We start from the raw sequence: 14,895 nt of genomic DNA, 5'->3' as shown, positions 1-14,895 counted from the left end.
AATTCGATTAAATGCCTATAGCCACCCAGGCCTCAATGATATGTGTTCCCTAATGCATATTTTGAAATTGAAAAATCTAATGAGATAGTATTGGGGACATTTCCCCTAAATACATTTTTACATTTTTAAGTTTTATATTCACTGTTCTATTAAATTGCTGAACAGAAGTTTAACATATTTTTTGTTTTAACTAGTGTAATTGCAGATTTTAGAAATATTAACATGATCATTTTAAATATATGCTGTTATTTCTTAAATAGATGTGACTAGCACTTTAAATTTTTAGCTGGGATGTCATGTGACTTACTGAGCTGGGATGTCATGTTTCTTACTAAGAAGGTTATTTAAACTGTTTCTTGTGAATGAAGTACTTGTATCTGATGAAGTTCGACTATTTGGTGTGGACGAAAAGTGCTTTATAATAAAATAATTTGTTGTTCCAGGCATGGTGCCTTATTCTTTAGAATTTTGCAGTTTGTTTTCTTGTGTTTTGGTGGAATAAGGGGTTCTATCAATGAGCCAGTTTGCTACCCATCTGGTAACATATGGATTGATGCCTAGCTGAAAGTTTATATGCTATGCCCGAGTGGGGAATAGTGTCAAAAGCTTTGGCCAGGTCAAGGTAGGTGATGTGCACGGTCTTCCCCTTGTCCATGGCTTTGGTGACTGTCTCAAAGAAGTTGACCAGATTTAACAGATATGACCTCCCCTTGACAAAGCAAAACTGTGTGGGTTTGAGTGTTTGGAGGTTGCCAGTGTCCCTGTTAATGAGGTCCATGATAATCCATTCCATGACCTTGCAGATCAGGCTAGTTAGGCTGAAGGGTGTATAATTTCCTGAATCGATGGATGCTCCACCTTTAAAGGGATGACAGTGGCTGTCCTACAGTCGGCTGGGACAAAGCTGGTACTCAGTCTTTGGTTGAATAAGGTGCCTAATGGTGTTGCAAGTTCGTGCCTGAGTTCATGTAGGATGCAGCCTGGGATGTTATAGGGTCCCATGGAGGCTGTATTTTTTTTCTTTGAGAGGACAGTGATGACCTGTTCCCTAGAGATAAGGGGTGGGAGGCAGTTACTGGGGATGTCCTGATTTACTGATAGGGGAGATAGAGGGGAGAAGTTTTCACTGACTCTTTCAGCCAGTAGATTGGCTATATCTACAGCATTTGTGTATGTGGTGTCCTTGACTACCAGTTCTGAACAGATCTGCGTGCTTCCTTTGAGACTGTGGACATATGAGAAGAAGGCCTTATGATTGTCTCTAGTAGATGTGGCCAATTTGAACTCAAAGTTGGCTTTAGAGGATTTCACTAGTGCTCTTATTTGCTTGTTCAGGCTAAGGAGAGATTGTTTCCAATTGGGAACTTGCTCCTTCTTGGTGCTGGACAGCAATTTCTTTTCTTTTGTTATATAGTTTATTTATTGCAGATGTCCACCAGACAGGGTTCACTCTTCCTTGTGGTTCTTGTCAGGTATTCCTGATTTCATGCATCTATATAAATGCTCGTATAGTACTTTGGTGTAGATTTGGACATTGGTGTCAGTTCCTATAGTGGGTGAGGGGGCTGTGAAGCTGTTTATACCATCCCTCAGGAGGTTGTAATCAGCTTTGAAGAAGTTTTTTCTTTGACCCTAACTAGTGGGGGGGGGGGGGGTCAGGGGAGATGGTGACTTCCAAAGTGACCTTTTTAGGTCGGAGCTTACCAGGGATGATGATACCTTAGGGGTGTACTACACTGGTTACTCATGTTGGTTAATACCAAGTGCAAGATATTATCACCTCTTGTAAGGGGTATCGACTAGCTGTTCCAAGGCATTTGCATTGATAAAATCAAGGAATCTCTGGGCATTTGTGGTCTGGCATGAGTAGTTTTTCCAATCTATGGTTGGGTAAATAAAGTCACCCGGGATCAGGGTAAAAGGTTGAATCTTGATAGATTTGAAGAGGTCCAGATAGGTGGAGTGGGCATCTTGAGTCAAATGTGGGGGCCTATAGCTAGCTGTAATTTGAATAGGGGTCTTGTCAACAGTTAACTGCACCTGGAGTGTCTCCTGTGCATCATACTGTTTGACCAGCCTGGAGGTGTGTGTGTCTATAATATATATATTGAAACTCCACCTCCTTTGGCTTTGCTGCCCACATTTTGGGTTCTGAATGTATGATAGGATGAGTAACCAGGTAAGGTTGGGGTGCTCTCCGCACCTTTGGACCAGGTTTCTGTGACTGCACAAATATCAGCATTTTCCAGGGTTAAGAATGCTTGCAATGAGCACAGTTTCATGCTTAGACTCCTAGCATTTACAAGCATGACCTTTAATTTGCATTTTGTTCAGATTTTTATGTTGGTAGTATCAAACTCATGACTTTTCCTAAAAAAGGGCACTGTGCAGGGGGCAAGGGCCTTTACCAGAAGCCTGAAGCCCAAGTGAGACAGATAGATGCAGGCCATCTCTAGCAAAGCGTCTTAGTCTGTCAATCATATCTTCCCAGGCTGTCAGGCACTGGATCCCCCTGGAATGACACCAGAATCTAAGCCAATTGTTAGTCAATCATTTTCTGTTTGTATTGAGGCATCATTCTGGTTGACAGTAGAATGTTGCTTAAGGCTAGGGACATACCTCCCTGGGACACATATTCAGCAAGCTCAGTCATGTCTGTCTTCATATAGTCCAGGGAAGTTCATCTCAAGTCGTTCACGCCAATATGGACTATAACAGAGTCATAACAGTACCTGTTGTTGAGAGACTTGAGTGCATGTATGATATGGTGGATTCTGGTACCTGACAAACAACTAACCGTGACTTTCTCCTTATCCAGCCTGGGGAGAGGCACATCTGTGTGTCCCACAATGGAGTCTCCTATGACTAATATGTTGAGTTTATGGTTAGGCCTTAGTGGTTGTGAGACACTGGTATGTGGACTATGCATGGTATGCGGTGTGGAGGGTTGTGGAGTTCTCATGTGTTTTTGCCTCTGAGGTCTCCTTTGTTTAGGTTTATTTTTGTTGAAAACCTCCGCATATGTGGGTGTATGTTGTGTAGTTGTGGGTGGTGTTTGAGGTGTAGTGATTGTGTGGACAGCCTTTTTAGTGCCAGATATACTGGCTTGTGAGGGAGAGAGCCTAGATTCTAGCTTCTTTATGTAATTGCATCTCTCACAAATTTTCTTCCTAGGTGGTAGTAGTAGATTGTTGTCTGTGTACATGAGGCAGTTGCTACAGTGTCTCAGGATGGGTCTTCTTCAAATTAATAAAAACCCACTTACCTGAAAACAAAATTGCTGAGACAAGGTTGCCGAAACCTTATTTTAACGAATGACTAGATTTCCGAAACTTTTCTCAGGGTAAGTATTCAGTCGTCCAACATGTCAAAAAGAAATGCACCGCACTATCTCCAATCCTTCCAATTGGGGGGCTATGCCCCCCACACACCCCTAACTAAATATACCATGTGCAAGATCACACTACAGTGGGAGAAAGGGCAAATTTCCCCATGCTGTATCACTGGATACTTACTCTGGGTAATGTTTTGGCTATCTGGTTGTTTGCTAAAATAAGGTTTCGATAATCTTGTCTTGGCAATATCGTGTTCGGGTAAGTATGTTTCATTAATTTGAAGTAGACCCCGTATTTATGTCGCAAGCAAAGTTTAAATCCCTAGATCAAGTAATTGTGATCCTATGTATTTTGCAGATATGCAAAAGGTCCTTTATAGTGGGAACTAAGGATGCCTTGTATGCCAGGAATAGATTGTCTATCAACAGTCTGTAAGAACCAGAGTACAAAGATAGCAATCTTCCATGTTTGTATCAGGTTGAGTATATTTGCACCCCTAGATGGTGTATGGACTGTCTGTCCCAAGGTGTTTGTGTTTGCAAACTCCAGCAGTCTCTGGGCCTGTAAGTCTGGAGGTTGTGAAAATATCCCCATTTATAGTGAAGTAGTTGAAGTCACCCATGAATAGGGTATTGTAGGAGAAAAATTCCAAGTACACCACCACAGAATAATTCAATTTAAAACCAAACTTTTAATAGAAAAGGACTTTTTAATAAAAACAGAACTGTTGAACCTTAAAGATAAGCACTTTTGACCTTAGCCTTCACCAGATCAGATCATCAGATCAGTAAAAGAACGGCTCATCATTCATGAATTAAAACTCAGACTGACCAATCAGAATAATTCTTTTTGGACAAGGCAATCACATCAACCGTTCATAAGTTCTTTCACGGTGTTACTTCCTTGCTGACTTAGTAAGTGTATAGCCAAACCACTTATCAACCACTAGGCAAGCCCCCAAGGGTAAAATAACCTCATAATAAAAACCGCATTAAACTAATCACAACCTCTATAATAAAAACCGCATTAAACTAATCACAAATTCTCCTTTGCGACATCGTTTCCTTACTACCCAGTAGGGGAATGACCAAGTCACTTTACAACCATTTGATTTTTTGATTAAAAAATGTTGATAGAACAACAGTATGTGAATCAACATGCTTTTTCTCAACAGCAGTAACAGCAGTAACTATGGAAGAGTATTGTCTGGTATTATAGACTTACTGTAATACTCAGTGATTATTTTATGAGGGATATGGCAAAATTGTGAGGAAAATTATGGATGTTCTTCAAAATCAGGGACATTCAAGAGGTATGCTTGCAAGTATTGACAGGTTGATTTGGTACTTTTCCTTGATAGATTTAGATGCAGTAGTTAGATACATTAATTTATTATCTGATAGGTTGGGTGTGTATTATATATACGAAAGAAAGAAAACTCTACTGGAGAAAGAAAGAAGAGATGATGGAGGAAAGAATTTAGAATTCAGAAATTATGAAACATCTTGTTTTTAAAACAAAGCCTACAAACTGTTGTCAGGAAATGGAAGTTGTCATTGAGTATGAATGGTAACTGCCCAGGAAAAAAAAAGTGGAACCTTTAACTTTTTAACTGTAGTTTTGCAGTGAATAACATGCACATGTACTGAGTATGCATCATTTGTCTTTTTCTCCCAGGAGACATACATATGAGTCATTATAGATATCTAAACATGGTCAGTTATTTTACTGCTATCTGAACATTTTGTTCTTTCTACATTTGTAGGGCTGATGGTGTAATGCGGACAATGGTTCCTGAGAAGCTGTTGAAAGGCATGCCAATTTTGCAAGGACAGATTGATGCTTTGCTTGAGTTTGATGTAAGTACTAATCTGTTTCGATTGCTGACAAATGTAGTACTGGACAAGTATTCAAAATGTTCAGACAATTGCTTTCATGTGTTGACCATGTAGTACTCCAGAGAGAGGATTCATCAGTGAAAACTTAAGATTCTCTGTCACCTTTGTATAACTTTCTGACTTTGTTGGCTGCATAGTGGTAATGCGCTTCTCTCAAGGTATCATTTTTTTTATTTTTTACACTTCTTTTTATTGAGGTTTGCAGGTTGTGTGCACCCACAAGCACATGCAACATGATCAGCACTGCAGCAGCATGCACATTCCTTGTCGTCAGAACGTCAGAAATTAGACCCATCATGTTATGCATTAAATATCCCATTTGCTCCCCATATATGTGTGCATTATATTTACACTGGCATACCCAAGAATACCAAACAGTTTGCTACCCAAAGCCAAGACAGATAGGGTTTCCATTTGCATTCATCAAAGCCATTTTAAACCAGCTTTTTAACTGCTGTTCTGCTATGCTACCCTTAAAAATGTTTCAGTCCAGTCATTAATATGTCATTGAGCACACATTACCCCACTGGTAAGTAAACCTAAGCACTTCCTGTCTTCCATATTATGGGTATGGTAATATAGCTGCTCACATGTGTACTCACTGTCATTGTTGATGGCAGTGTCTTATGTTTATGTCGATTAAGACTTGGGAGTTTTCAGCAAGTTATAAGTGCTCTCTTTATTCAGTCACATCTTTGCATAGTATCTTCAAGGTTAATAGTAATACCCATTTGTCCCTCTGGAACACAGTCCCTTTCCAGGGGCAACCCAGGCAAAATATCTGGTAATCACACAGGAGGAAAATGTTTTCTATTGCTGTCAGAGGAGCATGACAGCAAACTGGATAATTTTTAGTTTTGGCTCCAACCATTTCTGTAAGAATTTCCCTCCCATAACTTTTGATGTTAAGTTGTCTATCTCGCCTTCATTCTTGCTGGTTGGGTTCGGAGCCGATCCTCTGCTCCGACTCGGCCATCTTCTAAAGCTCAAGAGCTACAAACTGGCTCGAGGTCTCCCCATATCCCATGATGCCTGGCGCTAGATACCCAGATCTCATTTGTTGCTTCTGCAGCGAGGTTGTTCTACTGGCTCAGGTCGTATAAAACTTCTATATTGTCTTTTTTCTGTCACAATTTAGTAAATTTTTAGAGTAGAATTATCGTTTAGTTATTTCCCTTATTTGTATAAGTTTTTGTAGCTGAATCCTTGTCTTTTCTCTTCAGAAACTTGTTTTACTTAGAGTTTCCCCTCCCTCTTATACTTCTCCCTTTTTCCTCTAAGGTTTTCCGTTTAAGTTAGAGGATAACCTTATCTCTAGGAGTCCGTTTGAGTTAGAGGATAACCTTTTTCTTCTCTATCTATTTTCTTAAAAAAAAAAATATTTTCTTATTATCACTGTTTGCTATACAACTTATTGTCGGTTCTGGTAGCTTGTAGTGTATTGTTGTTGTATTAGTATCTTAACCTTTGTGTGAGTGCGTTTTTCCTTTGGGCTTGCCTGTCAATATGTCCAAGGATCCTAAGCTGTCCGGATTCAAGAAGTGTGACTCATGCTGTCAGAAGATGTCTCTGACAGATGGTCACACTTGTGTTTATTGTCTGGGCACCGTGCACCTGCAGGACTCTTGCTCCATTTGCCATGCGTTCAGTCCAAGAGTCCTGCAGGAGCACAAAAATAAATTGATCCTTAGAGGTTTACTTAAACCTCAAGATTCACCGGCTAAGGCTCAGCCTGTGAAATCTTCTAAGGCACCTAAACTGTCGGCTCCCAGTTCGGAGCCATCGTTAGGTGAATCTGTACCTTCCATTTCGGCTCCGGCTGGAACCGATGCTCCTCCCTCCCATTTGGCTCCGATACGCTCTTCGGAGCCTTCTGAGAGTCGAAAAAGGTCCAGGTCTCCCTCTCTGGAGTCAATACGCTCTGCTCCGAGATCACCTGTGCTCTAATCGGAGCGTAGTCATCGCTCATCCCACTCTTCTCGGTCCTCAAGACTTTCGGACCATGACTTGGAAAGAGTGGTCAGCAGACTGCTAAAATCGCAGGCCCTGGCTAAAATGTTGTACAGCCCCCCTCACTAGGGGTCGGCTCCGTCCACGTCTGCAGATATTCCTCCTCTGACTCACCCTTTGAGCTCAGAGCCGGAGTTCGCGGGGGTTTGAGTCGTGGAACCGTCAGCTCGGATACCTGCTCCTTCGGTTCCGTCGTTGGCTCCCATCACTTCCATGGTTCCGTCCTTGGAGGGATCTGGGCGCCGTGACTCCCTTGTCGGCTCCGAGGAGGCGAGTGGCATCAGACCCTTGTCCGACCCCACTGTCCCCCTCGGAGCCTCGGCTCAGATGAGTTTGGCTCCCACATCGGACTCTGAGCCTTCCCCCTCGGTGCGGAGAGGGATTCTGATTTCTTCTGAACCAGATCCCTCTCTCCGTTCCGATCGGGATGCCTTTGAGGTGATGAAGAGTGTTCTGGCCCCTGAGCCAGTGCCACGATCGACCCCCTCGGCTCCTCTCCCTATGGTGCCTGCATCAGCCTCTGCGTCTCTTCCAGACCCCAAGCGTGGGGATCCAGCACCCCAGGACACCCCTTTGGGTGTATCTTCCTCTTCTGAGGCTTCCCCTGATCATACAGAGGAGCCACCTCGTTAGAGGAAATGCAAGAGGAAGCATGTTGACTCCCCTGAGTCTGTCACATCAGTTACCGACTTAGAGGATTTGGAAGGGTCCCCGAAGTCCCCCTCTGAAGATGTCTCCTTCTCTGACATCCTTGAGATGCTTAGACAGAGGGGGAATGGGACTGCCCTAAGCCCTTCCGAGGATGAGTCGGTATTCCTGGACATGTTTGGATCCCGACCTTCCACCTCCTGGATGTCTCCACCTTTCGACCCACTGATGTCTGTGGTGGCTCGGAAGGTGTGGTCAGCTCCAGACACAGTGGAACCGACCCCAAGAAGACCAGCAAAATTCATTACTGCACCACAGGACAAGCAATTTTTGACAAAAGGTGTCCCCGTTGATGCCATGGTGGTAGCGGCGGCCATGAAGAAGGAGTTGGCTGAAACTTCTTCATCTGTTCATCCCCCTAACAAGGAGTCTAGGACGATGGACAGATATGGGAAGCGGATGTTTTCTTCAGCGACTTTTTCCATGAAGTCTCTGAATTACTTCTGCCACTTTACCCGTCTACAGAGGGATCTCCTTAAAGAGCTTGGAGATACCCTTCAAGATCCATCAGCTGTGGGGGCCCAGGCCAAGGTTGCCTCCCAGCTGGCGACTCTTAATTCAGTGGTTAACTCCTCCATGAGGCTCACTTCTTATGCAGCTGATGGGGAGAGTAGAGCCGCAGGCACAGGCGACGCTCTGAGGAGACACGCTTGGATGCAGCTTTGTAACTTTGCGGAACCTTTCAGAGCATCTTTCACCAACACCCCCTTTGATGGTTCCTCTCTCTTTGGATCTCAGGTGAAGGACACCCTTACCAGGTGTGAACAGGAAGGCAAGACTCTCTCTGCTGTAGGGGTCCGTTTTTCCACTCCTTCCAGACCATATCCCAAGGGTCAGAAGAGTGGAAAGATGTGGTTCCAGAAATCCCAGGGAGACCTGCCTGACATATGTGGTGAGTTTCCCTCCAGGGGCAGAGGAGGGAACAATAACAGATGCCGCCCTCGTGGCAGAGGGGGTCCGCAAAATCAGGGCAGCAGAGAATCTTTCTCTGACAAGCCCTTCCAGCATCCCTGAAGGGTTGCCCGGCTGTCCACCTCTGGAGGCAGTCGGGGGAAGATTATCGCTGTACCCAAGAGCCTGGCAAGACGTAACACAAGACAAATGGGTACAGTCTGTTATATCCAGAGGTTACAAAATTCCTTTCGTTCACACACCATTCTTGCCAAACAAGTCCCTTCCAGATGTTCCACCCAATCTAAGGGATCAAGCAGTTCAGGAAGTTGCAAAACTGCTAAGAAAAAGGGCCATCCAGCAAGTCCCAGTAGACCAGCAAGGATCTGGAATTTACTCAAGGTTCTTTTATGTACCAAAAAAGACAGGGGACTGGAGACCCATTTTGGATCTCAGCAGACTAAATAGGTCTGTACAAAGAACCAAATTTCGGATGGTCACGCTACAGTCCATTTTACCCTTCCTAGGTCAGGACAATTGGATGTGCTCCATATATCTTCAGGATGCGTACTACCACATCAAAATGGACAGGCGCTCCAGAAGATTCCTGCACTTCTGGCTGGGAGCCAGCCATTATCAGTTCAGTGCTCTGCTCTTTGGTCTCACCACAGCCCCCAGGGTGTTCACCAAATGTATGGCAATAGTTACCACTCATCTGAGACGGCAAGGATTCCAGGTGTTTCCGTATCTAGACGACTGGCTCCTTACTGCTACCACCAGGCATCATCTTCTGCAAGCCAGAGACTATACCATACAGACGTGTTTCAGACTAGGTATCACTATAAATTTCGAAAAATCTGCTTTATCGCCTTGTCAGTCTATCACCTTTATAGGCGCAAACTTAAATACAAAAGACAAGTCAGCCAGCCTTCCACCAGACAGGGTGTTAGTCATTCGGCAGCATGTCCAGGTCTTGTTAGGTTGCAAGAGAATTCAAGTCAGGTTCGTACTTCAAACCCTGGGTCTCATGGCAGCGGCAATCATACTAGTCCCTCTGGCCCGTTTCCACATGAGGATTCTCCAATGGCTGCTTTTCACCCAATGGTCCTTTCAGCAGCTTCCCATGTCTCACATGATTTATCATTACAGAAGCATGCAAAAAGCACCTTGCGTGGTGGATGGTCTCCCCATCAGTACCCCTGGGCAGACCATTTGTACTTCCCCCTCCAGTTGCTACGGTAACCACGGACGCCTCCCTGATCGGGTGGGGGGGGCATTATCAGGGCAGAACAGTCCAAGGCACTTGGCAACCTCAGGAGTACCATCTGCACATAAACGTCTTGGAGATGAGAGCCGTGCTTTTAGCATTGCAAGCTCTTCAGGACTCTCTTCCTACTGGGACAATTGCAATTCAAATGGACAATATGTCAGTTGTATTGTACAGCAACATGCAGGGCGGAACCAGGTCCTACTCCCTATGTCGAGAAGCACTCAGACTCTGGCAGTGGGCGATCTCTTCCCAACGGTTTCTGACTGCAACGCATATCCCTGGGAAATCCAACGTCATAGCAGACAGGCTGAGCAGAGCTATTCTGATGCCTCACAATTGGTCTCTGAATCAAGTAGTGGTGGACCAAATCTTCCGCAAATGGGGGCAACCTTGCTGCGACCTCTTTGCCACCCCCTTCAACAGCAAGTGCAGCAACTTCTCTCTCCTTCCACATCCCGAGTACTCCCCCAGAGATGCTCTAGTCCACGATTGGCCTTCGGGACTTCTATATGCATTTCCCCCATTTCGTCTAATTCCCAAGCTGATACAGAAAGCTACCGTATTGGGTTGCAAACTGATCCTCATTGCCCCGTACTGGCCTCGACAAATATGGTTTCCGTTCCTGCATCATTACCTTATCGAGCAGCCTTGGAGTCTGGATCCAATTCCAGACCTTCTGATCCATCAATCGGGTAGGCTGCATCACTCCCTACAATCTCTCAAGCTCACAGCTTGGTTGCTCCACTTCCAACCCTAGCCAGGCTTCCGGATATCTCCCAATCAGTGCGTGAAATCATTTTATCATCGCACAAGTCTACCACTAGAAAAGCTTATGCTAGTAAGTGGAAACGTTTTTCTTCCTGGGCAGAGGCTAAGAATATAGATCCTTTTTCAGCCCCTGTTCACCACATCTTGGAATTCCTTGCGGAGCTTTTTCATGCTGGCTCCGCTTCGGCTACAATTAGAGTGCAGTTAGCTGCAATCTCGAATTTTCACATTGGCCTTTCTTGAAAGTAGTATAATGTCTCATAAGCTTTGTAAGGCCTTCCTCAAAGGAACCACTCTGCTCAGGCCCCCGGTTAGAGATCCTCCGCCCCCGTGGGATATGAATTTGATTCTAGCCTCTCTAATTTTGCCCCCCTTCAAACTGGCAGCTTCCTGTTCGTTGAAGCTTTTATCGTGGAAAACACTTTTTCTGGTAGCAATCACGTCAGCTAGACGAGTTTCCGAGCTGCAGGCTCTTTGTACACGTCCTCCCTACCTAGTGTTCCACAAAGACAGGGTTGCTCTTAGGACTAAATCCATCCTTCCTTCCTAAGGTCTTTTCTGAGAACAACTTGAATCAGTCCATTGACCTTCCTATGTTTTTTCCCAACCATTCCAACAGGGCCGAATATAGGTTACATCAGTTAGATGTTCACAGACAACTGCGTTTTTATTTGCACAGGACTAAGGCCTTCAGAAAATCGGATCAGCTTTTCCTCTCTTATGCAGAGGGCAAACAAGGTATACAAGTATCAAAAGTAACTTTATCCAGGTGGCTGACTTCTATCATTACTTTTATCTATCAGCTGAGGAATAAACAATTGCCTGTTAAACCAAAAGGGCACTCTACCAGAGCATTAGCCATTTCGGGGACTTTTCAGGCTAGGTTGCCCATGGAATCTATTTGTGCAGCAGCTACATGGGCAAGCCCTCATACTTTCATCTCGCATTATAAATTGGATGTGATTTCCAGGAGCAGAGCTGATTTTGGTTCCACTGTTCTGAAGAGTCTGTTCCATTGAGTCACCCAGGATATTAGGTGCTAGGGACACTGTCCCAACCAGCAAGAATGAAGGCGAGATAGTCAACTTAACATAAAGAAGTTATGTACCTACCATAACGTTCCATGTTAGTTTTCTTCACTCGCCTTCTTTCTTGCGTCCCCCCTCCATCCCCCTATCCTACTAGACCGAGAAGAGTTTTCTCTATAATATTGCTCAGGCTGAGCCTTCCCTGGCTATCCCACTCTACCTAGTGGTCTTTATAGTTGGGCTTATGTATGATAAGGATAGGATTCCTTCATTATTTTGTCTGCTGTTAGTCTTACCAAACGAGATCTGGGTATCTAGCACCAGGCATCATGGGATATGGGGAGGCCTCGAGCCAGTTTGTAGCTCTTGAGCTTTAGAAGATGGCCGAGTCGGAGCCGAGGATCGACTCCGAACCCAACCAGCAAGAAAGAAGGCGAGAGAAGACAACTAACATGGAATGTTATGATAGGTACATAACTTCTTTTTGCCTAATGTTAGTGACTCAATCTTTAAACAATTTTGGTGATAAACATAATACAATTTCTAGGACAAACAATTCTAGTTCTAGTAGAATGGAGACTAGTTGTCTGTAACATTTCTTTGCATACAAATCCATCTGAATTGTGTTAATTTTTTTTTGTTTGTTTCTGTAACACAGAAACGCAGGAACATGAGGTGATAGCATCACTTTTTCTGTTTCAGATCCATCTGTTAGTTTCTTCTGTTTCAAAGATGTTTATGTAAGAGATCCAGACACGCTGTAAGCTGGGGAGTTTATTACTGTGCCAGCTGACTTGAATACCATGGTATATTGCTGAAATCAGAGTTCTGGACATTGATAATGGCCCACTATGAAAAGTCACGTCTGTGTTAATCTCAGTGCATAGTTATTCAAACTCAAAAGATCTAAAACCTTTGGACGTTGGTAGTCCATGCACTGAAACTCGCAGGTCATAAAACACACATAGCACATACTCGCAAAAAACATCTTTTGCAACCCCTTGCATTCCCGACAGTCCTCACCTCAAAAATACATAAATAACCAACTACAGAATTGCACAAACTCACAGAGGAGAGAGAGAGAAAAGGAGAACAGTGCAGGTTTGACACTCTGAGCATCAGTCAATTGATCACTGACAAATAGTAATATTCCTTATTGAACTGATACAGCGACTACTTTCCAGATTTAAGTATATTTTTGCTGTTTCTACCTGTGCAACCTTCTTTTCTTGCTGTAAACGAAGTTTTAACTGCTATTTTATCTGTATTGAGCATTTTGTATTACCTGCAATTAAGTTAAAGTTTGTTTGTTTAATTTTACTGTTGAGGCTGCCCACTCAAGTGCGGTAGCCTGTGCATTCAATATACTGCTGTTTCCCTGCATTTTTCTGTAGTTTTCTTACAAAAAAAAAATATATCCTTGTTTTCCCGCCTTTCCTTGACTAGAATAGTCCATTATACAGGCTTTGCTGTATTTTGGTCTTTGGGATAGTTCCTGTGTTGCCCATTGCCTTACTTGGATAGAAGGAAGTTTCTTTGCTCACCAGTGGGAGTGTGGTGCCTTGAGCAGCCTATCTGTCCCTGAAGGAGTAACCTCAGCACAAGATCTAGTAGTAATTGGTCGTTTTGGACCATTTCTAGCTCTTTTGAAGTTCCCTGTATAAAAATCCACCTCTGAGCGTTTTTTTTCGACTATACTACTCAGCAACAGCTGCTCGTGGTCCTGCAGAGTGGTGCTAGCAGCAGAGAACTGAAAAAGTGACTACTTTCCAGATTTAAGTATATTTTTGCTGTTTCTACCTGTGCGACCTTCTTTTCTTGCTGTAAACAAAGTTTTAACTGCTATTTTATCTGTATTGAGCATTTTTTATTACCTGCACTTAAGTTAAAGTTTGTTTAATTTTACTGTTGAGGCTGCCCACTCAAGTGTGGTAGCCTGTGCATTTAATATACTGCTGTTTCCCTGCATTTTTCTGTAGTTTTCTTACAAAAAAAAATCCTTGTTTTCCCGCCTTTCCTTGACTAGAATAGTCCATTATACAGATTTTGCTGTATTCTGGTCTTTGGGATAGTTCCTGTGTTGCCCATTGCCTTACTTGGATAGAAGGAAGTTTCTTTGCTCACCAGTGGGAGTGGGGAGCCTTGAGCAGCCTATCTGTCCCTGAAGGAGTGACCTCAGCACAAGATCTAGTAGTAGTTGGTCATTTTGGACCATTTCTAGCTCTTTTGAAGTTCCCTGTATAAAAATCCGCATTTGTGCGGCTTTGCGCGATTGTGCGCATAGTGCAGCGCCGGTTAAACAAGTTTAAACTATTTCTGGCTCCGCCAAGTCTGCTCTTCAGTTTTTCCCTTAAAACCGCTCTACCTTCAATAAAATCAGTCTATTTCTCTATCTAAAAAGCCCAGCACTTGCTCCTAAAGCATTTTTACTCAGGTAAAGCACTCTTGAACAAAAGAAAGCACTACATCCACCTACAATCCCCTTGAGTACCCATTTCCCTTTAGGTCCTTTCTGACTCAATTACTTAGCAATCCCTTACACTATTCTAGCATGTCGACAGGTCAATTACTGGCATCCTCTCCAGTTCAGCTGGTGAATCTGGGAATCTTGAGGCAATGTTACAACTGCCTCATGTACACAGACAACCCTCTCCTCCTCCCAACAAATACAAATATATGTGAGAGATGCAACTATATAGCCAAACTGGAGGCTGAGCTCTCTCGACTCAGTACTGGCAAGACCAGTCAGGAGGAGAAGGTAACCACACACACCACAAACCCAGTCTCACATAGACCAAACACAACTGCAAACCAAACACATAAACCCACAAAGACATACTCGGAGGCTCTAATTAAAAATCTACCAAAACAACAGAGGCCTCCAAAGCAGACATCCAAGAAACCACTACCTCAAAACATAGCACATGCAACACATATTTCTCAAAGTCAGTGTGCCAAACAGTCACAGCCGTTAAGGCCAAACAACA

At 43.7% G+C, this 14,895-nt stretch overlaps 1 protein-coding gene across 18 annotated transcripts in view; it reads left to right on the top strand.

Annotated features, from left to right (window-relative positions):
• The window catches only part of SNAP91 (synaptosome associated protein 91), a 2,005,574-nt gene that overhangs the window by 970,877 nt on the left and 1,019,802 nt on the right, over positions 1-14,895 (top strand). For all 18 annotated transcript variants that reach the window (XM_044066094.1, XM_044066049.1, XM_044066072.1 and 15 more), the window contains exon 5: positions 5,101-5,194. In XM_044066094.1, coding sequence (XP_043922029.1) covers positions 5,101-5,194 — 94 coding nt within the window. The remainder of the gene's footprint in view (positions 1-5,100; positions 5,195-14,895) is intronic.

Source organism: Protopterus annectens, chromosome 1.part0 (genome assembly GCF_019279795.1).
Source record: "Protopterus annectens isolate FY-2018-M chromosome 1.part0, PAN1.0, whole genome shotgun sequence".
Classification (NCBI taxonomy): Eukaryota; Metazoa; Chordata; order Ceratodontiformes; family Protopteridae; genus Protopterus; species Protopterus annectens.
This window is presented reverse-complemented; position numbering and strand designations above follow the sequence as displayed.